Source organism: Eufriesea mexicana, unplaced genomic scaffold (genome assembly GCF_001483705.2).
Source record: "Eufriesea mexicana isolate 0111107269 unplaced genomic scaffold, ASM148370v2 scaffold710, whole genome shotgun sequence".
In the NCBI taxonomy this organism is placed as follows: Eukaryota; Metazoa; Arthropoda; class Insecta; order Hymenoptera; family Apidae; genus Eufriesea; species Eufriesea mexicana.
The window spans coordinates 369,810-382,538 of NW_016908851.1; the positions used below are offsets into that span (position 1 = coordinate 369,810).

Here is a 12,729-nt window from a genome sequence, read left to right on the forward strand (position 1 = left end):
GACGATAATAATAATAATAATAGTAATAATAATAACAATAATAATAACAATAATAATAATGTAATAATTTATGAGTTTTTTCTAATATTATAAGTTTTGTATAATTTTTATCGTAGCATAAAGCAAAAAGTATTATCGTTGTATTTATGTAATGCTTTTTTATATTTACCATAGAAACGAATGGTAAGCTTCAACTTAAAAAAATGGACGTCATTTAAACATTTTTTTAAATCACGTTTTTTAATAAGGAAATAAAGTTTGCACATATTTATCAAATTATTCCGGGAAGAAAAATTCCATACAATGTTACGGTGTTCTGGGTACTTCTTAATATATAAATATCGCTGCTCGTAAATCCTTTTCCATGGAAACTGTTTTTAAACTCATATTCTTTTTCATAATTTAGGAGCTGTAAGATTGAAATTACAAGTTTCCTGAGATTCTATCTTGAGGTAGTAGTTCTCCTTTTATAGCTTGTTCTACGACTTGATAATGCAAAAATAACGTTATTTGTATCTGCATAAATCAAGGTAAGTATAATCTAGTTTCTTGCGAAAATGTGGCTTAATTACTTGCAAGCTGTGAGCATAAAATAAATAATTCTTGAATTATAAAGGTAAAATTTAGTATCATTGAAAATTAGATACCTGATTATCATCTATTAAGTGAGAACTTTAATAACGTGTTATTAAACTGTAAGGATACATATGCTATCTAAAAATCCTATCCATAATCTAATTTTTGTTCTATGTTTCATTTTTACACTCTTAAATTATGTAATCGTATCTTTAATTCCAAGAAAAATATTTGTACATTAGTTGTTCCTTATAATACATGATATATTAAGAAAAATTTTTAAAATTAAATATAGTTTAAAGTCACTATTATAAAATCTAAGTCACTATTATAAAAAGTTCGTTCAGTTAAAAAAGAATTAAAAATACATAACAGAATAAAAGTTGCCTTTTAAACATTAATTAAACGATATTCGTCGTGTACGGAGTGCATTTACATTTAATTATTGAAAAATGTATTTTCATATCGATGCTCATGCACGAGCAGAGTAATTAAAACAAAAAGTAGAAGCATAAAATTTTAATTGAAAATTACAGCAAGAATTTTTTAATTAAAAAAAAAGAGTAAAATGTTTAGGATTCTCGTGAACATTTTAAAATTGCAAAAAGTGGAACGTTTCATAATTTTTATATATTCCTATCGCTATCACAGTTGATCATACTTACTGCATAAAATGTAATAAAATATTCTTGATTATATAATTACTTTTTCTTTACTACAATTATAATATTCCCTTATTTATGAAGTCATATAATTATATCATTAATTCATATCGGTATTACACTTCGAGATATCTTGAACATCTTGAATATTACTAAGGTATTACAACCATTTGTAAGTGTTTCACTCCAGTGCGAACTCTTGAAACAAAATTTGTTCCAATAGGACCATAACATTGTATCTTTCAAATTCCTTTTATTATTCATAACACATGAGTTTCGTGATGTGGTTAGACACAAGGTTTATACTGCATATACGTTTCTTCAATTTTTGATAAATCGAATCTGCCTTAAAAATATATAATCGACATGAAATAAAAATTTAATAATAAATTAATTTTTTAAAGAAGCAACAAATGTTATTACCTTCATAAATTTAATTACTAATTAAAAAATGTGTGCCCTTTCTATCTTGAATAACAAAATTCTTAGTTAATTCATCCAAGTCTAAACTATCCATGGTACTTAACCTAATCTGAGCCAAACTTAACATTTTGCACAATTATTACCGCAAAATTCTCAGTTAATTCAAATAGATCTAAACTATCCATGAAATGTTCCCTACATATCTTATAATTGAATCTATTTATCTTCTTAAACTCTGGTGGGTAGTAAAAATTTCTAATAGTTTTGATTTTTCAGAGATGTTTAAATTCGGGTGGAAACGTCTGAATACAAGCAAGCTATGAAGATGAATCATCTGTCTACAAATAAACTATCTTTCATTTATCTTCACGCGCTATAACCCAAACGCCTCCTCGGTATTACTCACAAGAAGAATCGTATTCTTTCTTACACAAAATGAAAGGACTATACTACTTTTACATATACTCGCAATATTTCCTATACATACATCATCCATCAACAAATCTCCAAACGAAATCCACAAAAAAGTAAGATAGATTTGAACAATTATTTTTCCATTCATTACTAACCTATAAATTATCAATCCCAAAGCATCCTATTACACTAACAAAGAAATCACGTATTTATGCTCCAGAGTTAATTGAAGGATATGGACAGTATAAAGGATCCGAAGCAAAGGATAAGAAAGCAAGGCACGAGGAACGATCGCATAACATGATATCGCCGCGATTACACAGACACATAGCCAAAGGTGACCGCACTATGGGCAAAAAGGGAGGTAGCCGGAGGCAGGGCCGTCGAGAAGGGGATCGGTGAAAGGGGAGTAGCTAGCGGTGGAAGTGGCGGCGTGGGTATAGGAAGGGGTAGGGCTGAACGCATCCCTGCCAGACCGGCCACCTGCCTACCAACCCTGTCTGCTCCACGACGCTTCCCAGTATTCGAGCGATCGCTAACACTCGCGCACGCAATTCCCTCGGCCGGGGATGTGCGTAGATCGCGCCATCGCGTCGACACGCATCGTACTACGAAGCTACGTCCGAACTAACGTAGTAGCAACGTGCTCGAGGTGACGTGACGTGCCCGTGTCAGTGTCGTGTCCGTGCTTTAATCCTTACTTGTCCACACGGTGCATGCCGCCTACCGAAGTTCGACCTGCCGCGATGCCTGACCGCGAGGAAGCACGCTCGGCGTTCTACGTCCGTGTTCGTAACGCCACCGTTGCCTGAGCTATGGATTCGCCGGGAGTCACCGTGCTGGTATCCCACGAGTATCCCTAAAGGACGCAATCCCTGCGTAATCTTACGGACAATACTGCAGATTTTGCACGTCTTCGTGACTCCATCCTCCTCGTAACTTCGTTCCGTGGCTTTCCACGCGATTTCTTCATTCGAGATTCGGTTTGCGGCATACGTCAAGACGTCTATCAGGTTATGGTGGTTAAACGAGTTAGTCAGATGGAATATTGGAGGAGGAAGTGAGAAACAGACTTTGAGGATCAAAGATATATGTGTATACCTGGTACTGAGAAACGTGATGGATTCTTAGAAGACGTATAATGACCTCGCAGAGGTTTGAGGCATAAACAGCATTTCGTATTGGTCGGCCGTAAGAGGAAGCATCACTATTTACTGGCTTTAATAGGTCAGTCGAGGAACCGTGCACTCTTTACGCCTCGACTCTTGCGGCAACCTGTGTCTCGAGTTTCTATCTCCCATTAACGGTCCTCTTCTTTCGTTCGTCGTACCTGGAAAATCGTCAAAGATGTTCCAAATGGTACAGAAATTTACAATTTTGACATAGTCACAGGATAAGAAACCTCGATTGCTCATTGTATCAGAACATTCGTCAAGAACGTTGCGAATTTTTGTCAAGTCGATCGTAACAATATAAACAATCTCGATTAATAAGTAAGACACTCTATTGAAATTGCATATTTTCAAAAGAAGCAGTCAGCCAGATAAGAAAAATATATAACCTCAATTTAGAATGTCTCAGTTGACAAAGATAATTTTCAACCTGATCAAATTTCCAACACCATTGAACGGAAAATTTCTACGAGGTTCAATATCGTAATCAGTAGCTTCCAGGATAAGAGAAGAAACACGTGTTGATCCTCTGTTAACGAACTCTGTTAATGTAGAAGTCGAGGCTCAACCGATAATCCTGCAGAGCCGAGAGAAAAAGGTTACTTCACAGTTAACGAAACGAGGAAAGAAAATACTTGCCTGAGCAATGCAGTACAGTGAGAATAATAGGAGTAACGAGTGAGTCTGGATTATATTATTATCGAACGAATCTTCATCGTCCATTTCCAGCGATAATTCATAGTGGTTAGCTTCCCTCGACCTTTGCTTCTTGACTTTTTTCCCCAGTTTCGACACATACTTGACACAAACAACTGCTGGTGTTTCACAGCGAACGCTGCCTAACATGGCTACGTGTTTCGACCAACCTTCGTTTCGCGCTTCACAAAGGAACGAGGTCATTAGGTACGCGAGAAACCAGGAAGGGTCGAGGGAAGTTGGCCATGCGAGAATAAGTTGCTGCGGCACTTTTGTCGGGGCGTTTCTTTTATTTCGAAAGGATGTCACCACGGTCAATCCCTCGTAGTTCGATATTCGTACAAGTCGACGTACCGGCTGTCTAACCGTCTGGAATCACGCGATTTGCCCCGAGCGTTGCTCACTGGATCCCCTGGTAATTTCGATGGCAGTTATATAAACGGTCGAGTCGGGAAGGTTGGATGTTTCAATACGTAGCCATCAAAGAATCGATGTAACACGATCCGTATAAGATTCTCGAGAACCCTCTTATTTCCAATCAAGCGTGAACCGACTGCAACGGTACTAATTCGAATCGAGTCAGTTCGAAGTAGAAAAACAGTTCGATCGTCTTCGTGAATCTTCGTTATTGTTCGAGTAGCCCGAAGGCGAACCTGGACGTATAAACAAGCATTATATTGGCAACGTCGCATGATCGGATGATCGTGACAAGGAGTAAAAAAGTTTCAAGACGAACTACCATGGAGACAGGGGTCGAGCGAATTCTACACGAATGCAGTCGCGTCTTAAGACTCGAATTGATCAACTTGTTTGACAGTACGATCTTTCTGATAACTGTCGTTAGATAATGTGTCCGTGCTGGTAGATCGTTAATCGATCAAACCCGAGATAAAAGTTCGTTGAAAACGCTTATTAAGGGGTCGTCGTGCACATTCCTTATTCGTGCATAAAAAGATCCTTAAATTGAGGTTAAGTTCGAGGCGGTAGATCGAACTGCTTTAATTTCATGTAAAGTGACACGAGACACACCGATCGTGAGTCCAGAAAGCGTAAAGTGAAAGATAAGAATAATTGTGATCTGGAATTCCGTGAGATTTCACTTATTCATTTTAATTAAACACGTTACTTATGTAGATTCCATGCGATGGTTGACGTTTCAAGATATGAAATACGAGTATATAAGAAGCAAGTTCTTTACAATTGCTTACATCTAATTGGGACAATTAGATCCCTCGAACATAAAGGAATGCTGGAAATAAAGGTAACCCGATGAATAAAAAAAAATCTTCCCATTGAAAGGAAGCAAGAAATTACATTTATATTTACGGAAGACTCGTCTAGATGTTATTCATCTTAATAAAGGTACTCGAGTGAATGGTAGAAGAAGGGAAAAAGGAGGAGTCTCAAGTAAAGGTCGTGTTATCATTAATGGTCTAATAACTTCTCCGTTTGAACCCCATTGATCATTATCGATATCCTACAGCCATCGAGAGTGTTTTCTTTCTTCCGAGAGCGACCGGATGTGACGTTAATCAAGCAGCGCACCATTTGTGAAAAATCCAGAGGGCGCATATGTCGCCCCGCGGTCAGATTTGCGAAGGATGGAAGTGAAGCTGCAGGATATTAAAGGAAGATAATCAGCTTCATGTTGTCCCGATTTATTCGAGAGCTCTCAGTGGATAGTGCCGTGGAAGAAAGAGGAAAGAGGAAGAGGGAGTCGAACTCTGGCGTGTCGGTTTTGTGACCATTTGGTCAGCGGGCTTTGGAGAGGTCCCGCGACGGTTCTTATTACAAAGTGGTCACCATCGAGGGTGGTGAACGTAATGTGACAACGGTAGGTGAAGAGATGACGGTGACTCCGTCGACTTCCGATGTCGCTGACAAGGCAGTCTCGACGGATGATGGTGGCAGTGGAATGGAGGTGGCACGTCTCGAAGCCGTCCTCGCTGCTCTGGTGGAAACGAAGGTGGAGGCGATTAAAGCTTCCTCAGCTTTGAGTAAGCGTTCCGGTAGCGCGCCAGCCAGTCCACGTAAGCTCAGACTGACTTCCACTTCGACTGCCTCCTCTTCGCTGAATCACCAGCATCGAAGGAAGAGTCATCATCATCATCACCACCATCACCATCATCACCATCATCATCATCATCGTAAGAGGCATGATTCAGCTCCATGCAACGACCTCATTGAGGATGCTACGGATCATCAGCATAATGTTCATCACGGTGAGTACAGCTAATTTATCACGGACTTTCCTTAACATTTTCATGCTCTTTTAATGACGTGCCTTGAGAGCTTCGAATTACCTCTTCTTAAAATGTATGCGTTATTGAGTTGGTTAATACGGTTCGAAAAATACTGCAATTATTTATTTTAATATTATATCTTTCAGAGAATTGATTAAATATCATGAAATCGTTAATAATTTGTCGGAGATTAACAATGTGAGTATGATCATGCACATGTATATAGGCAACGAAGAATATATGTAGATTAATGGGGTGAGCAAAGTGTTGTTAGATGCTTAGCTAACGCCTAACGTTTTCATCCCTGAATAATTCGAGTATGGTACATAATGACAAGCATGATGACAAAATTGGAAAACTTTAAATAAAGGTATCGATGCTGAAATAAATTATTTTAATTACTTAATAATATGTCAAAGTTATTCATTTCTTTATTTTTATATTTATATTTTACTAGCTGAATAATTGTGAAATATATTTATTAAGGATTATATACCTCAAAGAAATATCAATTTTCTTTTAAAATGGTATACTCCTTTGAACACAATATGAAAAGGGTTGTTCTGAAAAGATTGCAATAGTAACCAAGTTATAACGTCTAAAGCAGAAGTTTTCACTACAGATTTTAATGCTTTGTTGATACTTGCATTCTGTCTGAGAATACTTTATTTCTTTGACAAGGAATGCGTATATTTGAATGCTAAGTTGCTATTTAACGTTTTTCTAGGAAATCTTCCATGATATTAGAAATTTTCTAGTTATATAATACATAATATGTTATGAAATTACCATTTCTCTAAGACAATATAAAAGTAATGTATTTTTGAAATTGAATGTCATCAAGATATGCATTACTAACATTAATAGTCTTTTTTTTCTAATGAAGTACCAACTAATATATTTCATGTTCATAAAAATAATTTTGAATAGTGGAAGAGATAAGTAAAAGACTTGGCAAGTATGGTAAAATGTTAATCTTCTTAATTTTGCTATAGTGTGTAGCAAAATGTATTACCATGTATGGCCGAGTATTATTATGTGACACTGTAGGTTCACAGGGGTATGAGTCAATAATATTGGTACCTATATATTGGTATCAAATTTTATTTATATAGTTTCAATTTCCTGACATGGTACTATTGTTATTGTTTCATCAGGGCTTAAAAGGGAATAATGGATTATGTTCTTCTCAAACCATTGCACAATTTCTAGAACCTTTTTAAATTTTAAATTTCTTTTAAAATCTTTTAAATTTCTCAGTCCATTATCGAGTGCTTTCTTTATTAACAGAATCCTCTTCAATTTTTTCACAGCAGCATCCTAACTTAACCTAAATTCATATTGGTAAATTATTCCACATTTCTGGAAAAGTACTATAGTCTTTCCTTGTCAAACTAAATAAAAAAATTAAATAAAAACTTTTATATGGTCCAAGAAAAAATATAAAATTGATTATCAATAATTATTTTAACATTGGTAATTTTGTGTAGTACAAATCAATACCTGAAACACAGATCACATTGTTATAACAATTTTTATTAAAGTTGCATTAATCTTGGAACATACAGTACTCAAGTATAAATGAAAAAAGAACGAAATATACTATAAAAATATATCAGTATAGAAACCGGGAGTAGCCATTTAAAATAGAGAAAAATATCATATAATCGCTTGTGCAGAAAATTGCGAGATACTTTTCCTAAATGATAAATAATCCTATATTCGGTTATCCATATTAAAGTCTTTAATAACATTTATTGTGCTGAATAACTGGTATTCGATATATGCGATATGTATAGAAATTTGTTAAAATGAAGTACTTAAATATATATCTTCAATACTTTCTATTTTCTTGTCAAAAAAAAAGAAATCAGAATTCCATAACCTATGCATATTGACTGATAAATAATTATAGTTAGTTAATTATATTTACCCTTTTCATGAACGTAGTAATACCTTTTTGATTACAAACTGCATAAATAATTATAATTTAACAATATTATTCTAACCTATATTACCTACATCATATAAAATATACATTTTATTTTTCTTTAATTAATTCTCTAAAATACATATCTTTTTAAAAACTTTTAGAATCCTCAAAAATTCTGCATATTCTATCGTAGAAAATAGATTAAAAAATAGTATCAGTTACTGAGATATGTACACTAAGTTATGGACGACGACGCCATTTTCTTTGCTCATATACGTACGAATATATCCGCAATTGCTTGAAACACATTATTTGCTCCACTCGCAGAAAAAAGTTCAATTTAGACGAATAACTTTTGTGACAGAAAACTCTTTTGTAACTATGGATTCACAAAAATAGCATCGGTTTCAATGTTGTCAAGTTAACCTAACCTCTCGGGTATTACGGGAATTCTATCTTATCTTTATGAGATTTCGTAGAACAAAAACGAGCAAAGAGAAATGAGACAGAGATCCTCGATCCTTCTCTGCCAGATGAAAAAAGTGGTTATTACGAGCATCCGACGAGTCATTTCCCAATAGAAATTAATTTATACTTTCGATTAGTTCTTCATGAAATTATTACCGATCGATTACAGAGATTCCACCGATGAAATTGAATCCGAACACGGATTCATTCTGTCCATACTCAGTTATGATTTCAAATTTTTGTGTCAAACTTTGGAAATTAAAATGTCATGTCATAAATGAATCTATTTTTTATTCAATTTTTTCTTTATTTCATTACAATTTTAAAATATAAAATAAATATTTTTTCTGTTTATAATTCAAAATGGACGCGTTTAAAATCATATTTAAACTTATTTTTGTCATGAATATTTTAGCAATTTATTTGTGATATCTTTATCAGAATTTCATAAAGAATATAAAAATTAAAATTTCTATTATTTAACGTTACTCATGAATTTTTTTATTATAACTCTACATTTAGAAATGCTCGTCACTCGTTACTATTAACCGGGGAGGGTAGTCACTTATCCGGGCAGAGTTTTATATTTTTATTTTATATTTTTATAAAACTATATCGAGTTATACTGAAATATTATTATAATTTTTATCACATTCATATTTGATTTGTTATGGTTGCCCTCCTATGTGCCTAGTTTTATAATTTATGGGTTTCTACATACTGTAAGGTTTAAATGTAATATATTATTTTATATTGTATAGTGTTATATAATAGTATTATTTTATATTTGAGTATCTCGAATATTTGAAGCTTCTGAATACGTTTATTTGTACCTTTAATGCCTTTGTGTCTAAGATTAACGCTAAATCACTGTAAAAATAAATTTTATTCTATGTAGAGTGGTTCGATGCAATTTATATTTTGACGTAAGGTTAGCTTACGTCAAAGAATGGTTCGCATAAGATTACGATGTAAATCGATAAACACGTTACGCCGTAATGAAAATGTTCTTTCATAAAAGTTACTGGAACTTTTCATGTTAATGTTGCACAGTATTACAATGCTACAGTGTATTATATCACAGTATTTAAACGCAGTATTTTAATTTTGTAAATCGTTTGTAACGTTTGTCTTAGCAGCAGTTGTGTTACTCGTATATTTACTACTATTTATGCAATGAATAAATGTTTGTGAAAAATATTTATTACCGTTGATATATTTTATATGGGTATTTACAATATCATGAAGCAAATTGTTTTAAATTTCTGAAAAAAAATTGTTTCAATCTTTAAGTTTCAATTATTTATATATATAAACATAGAAATACTATAAATGAAATCATTTTTTTTCTTAGAAGACTATACAATTTTTGTAAAATGTGGGTGTATGTATATATATACTTAATAGTTAATACTTCTGATACTATATTATTGTTTAAATTAATACTTAAATGGGGGTAGTTAAATTTTTCTTCAGGTAGTGAAAAATACAAATAGTGCTTATATACTTCATCTTAAATATTACTGTAAATATAGATTTTTAAGGTTATGAGTATACAAAAAATGATTAAATAAATGGCACATTTGTATCGTTACAGGTAAAACAAGGCGAAGAGCTTCGGAAAGTCCACGACGTCCAAAAAAAAAGCGCAAACACTCGAAAAGCCCGAATATCCTTCACGGTGTAGTCCAGGACGTTCACACCGGTCTTGATTCACGTTTAGAGCTTTTTGGAATGGATGGTGATCAAGATCTTGCACTGATAAACTTCGAAAGGACTCGAGAAACTCTCAGCGATTCCTGCGAATATCCGCAGTTGCACCGAAGTGCCTCCTACTTTCCCCAAAGTACAGCTCAATTGTAAGTATATCTGTTGATATATATATATCACAAGATCTAACACGTAGATCTGAAATTATTTATTCATCCTGTCGTTAATTCGAATATCTTGGATACTTCCACTCGACGTTCCTTTCATGAAACTCATTTTACAGTAATTTGAACGATTGGCCTTATATTGAACACTAGAAGCGCCATCTTGATAGGTGTAATTAACTAAAAAACCAAACGATAATAATTGGAATGATATCACGAGGATAAACAGGTATATATAATCACGTTTCTATCAGATTCAAAATTAATATTAATTTTAATAAAACATTACACGTTTTTAGTAATTGCAAAAGTAAAATAACTCAGTCTAACTTCATTTATTATTAGTAATATTGCTTGAAAAGAAAATGTTATATAACAAGTTGGAATTATATTTCTCTGTATGTTATTTATTTATTGTATTTTATATTTACACAAAATTTATGTAATATTAATTTTGCAACTGGTTTACCATCATTTTGCAGTGAGAATCTTAATCTTCTCATAATAATAAATATTCTTTGTAGATATTGGGTTGTTCGAGAAGTTGGTTGAGAAATGTGAGAAAAATGTAAAGACAATGGCTCTGTATAAAATTACCACTCTATTGAATAATGTATTGGCGCTGCTTACTCCGGTGATCTTTCACCATCTATCGAGTAACTTTACAGTCTCTTTTTGGGATGCCTTTTTATACTTTCCGGCAATAAATTTTGCCAAGCAATGTTATAGAAATACATAATGTATTTACTTCCTTGTCGATAATGAAGTTTTATAAAAGCCAGTGTAAATCGTAGTCGGACAATGATCGATTACCCTGTTAGTTCTTTATCAATAAGTAATTCAAAGAAAAACTATGGCTCTTTTCCTGACAAATGTCAATTGTTTCACGTTTACTGCTGCATTCAGTCGATTTAAGTGGAAATTTTGTATTTCACAGTACTTAATTATCTCTTTTCATTATTCATCCACAGCAATCAATCTTCTATACTTTCAAATATAATTTCACCATTATAGCCTACCGAAATAATTAAAATATTCGTATTTAGATTATCGAATTATCCATCACACTTCAATTAATATCAATTATACTTACCAAACATTTCATTTCGAAAATTGAAGATGATTATTTATTACCAATTCTTTAAATAATCACGTCTTTTCATTAAAGTAACCTACTTCCACTTTATTTCTATCTTTTAGGGTTAGGTTATAAACGACACTTATATACCGTGTTTCAAATATCTAGGGAAAATAATTTGTTACTAAAGCGAATAAATTAATCAATTCTGACATTCACTTAATAAGTGTAAGATCGTAATCGACATTTTAATTTATCATTTAATTACGTAATTCGTGTTCTTTTTACTGTTGTTTCATTGTATTAGATTATTAGGTTAGGTTAGTGAAGTTTTCTTATTTCAATCTTCATTTACAATAATCTAACAAAAAATTGGCATTATGTTCTTAAGAATTAAAAGAGCTTATGCTTTCTGATATATATTTAACGTTCGAAATAACCATGTTTGAAATTATTTACGCGATGCTGGGTTAAGAAGTTCGATAAATATCGTCAACATCCACGTTGCGTGTTGCCTATTTCCGCCTCTGCTACAAGTCCCCTTACTGCATTGCAATTTCGCGGGATGACGAAGGGACATTCGTAGGCGTGTTCGCGAAGAAAGGAACTCGATTTTCCTGTAAGTGCAATATACCATGAAACTGGGTCATCTCGGTGCGTAGTTGCACGTCGTTGGTCTCTTCGTTAGATGTTCATCCAATATGATTTTCATACTAGAGCCGCTTCTCGAACAAAACGTATTCGACTGTAATGAAAACGTAATGAAACTTGGATTGACTGTGACGGTTGTTAGGTAGGAAAGATCAAGGAGAAACGTCAACGCGCCTCTAGGCATTTACCTTTTCATCAGTCTGCTGCGGCAATCATTCTCAAAGTATTCATAAGACAAGTAAGATGGAGTTGCACGTCTCTTCGTACTGTGTTCGCGTCGAATAGACGAAAAGATACATATATATCTTATTTCTCTAACTTTTAATCACGTCAAAATATATTCTGGTCTTTTTGACGAGGACTGAATCTGTAAAAAGAATTTTAATTTAGTAAGAAAAGTGATAAAAAGAAATTGTAAATATAAATACTTAAATTTTATAGAACGTAATGTCTTTTTTTTTTTTAAATTTGTTAAATTATTTTGGTTGATTTGTAATATAAGGAATATTTAAAACACCTGTAATATTTTAGACGCTCTT

The 12,729-nt window shown here is 33.4% G+C and overlaps 1 protein-coding gene across 2 annotated transcripts in view; it reads left to right on the top strand.

Moving 5' to 3' along the window:
• Positions 1-5,789: 5,789 nt before the first annotated feature.
• Positions 5,790-12,729, top strand: part of LOC108546429 (lateral signaling target protein 2 homolog) — a 30,991-nt gene continuing 24,051 nt past the window's right edge. For both annotated transcript variants that reach the window (XR_001890135.1, XM_017898494.1), the window contains exons 1-2: positions 5,790-6,165; positions 10,185-10,446. Coding sequence is in view for 1 of the 2 variants with exons in the window: in XM_017898494.1 (XP_017753983.1) it covers positions 5,790-6,165; positions 10,185-10,446 (638 nt within the window). In the remaining variant the exon portion in view is untranslated. The remainder of the gene's footprint in view (positions 6,166-10,184; positions 10,447-12,729) is intronic.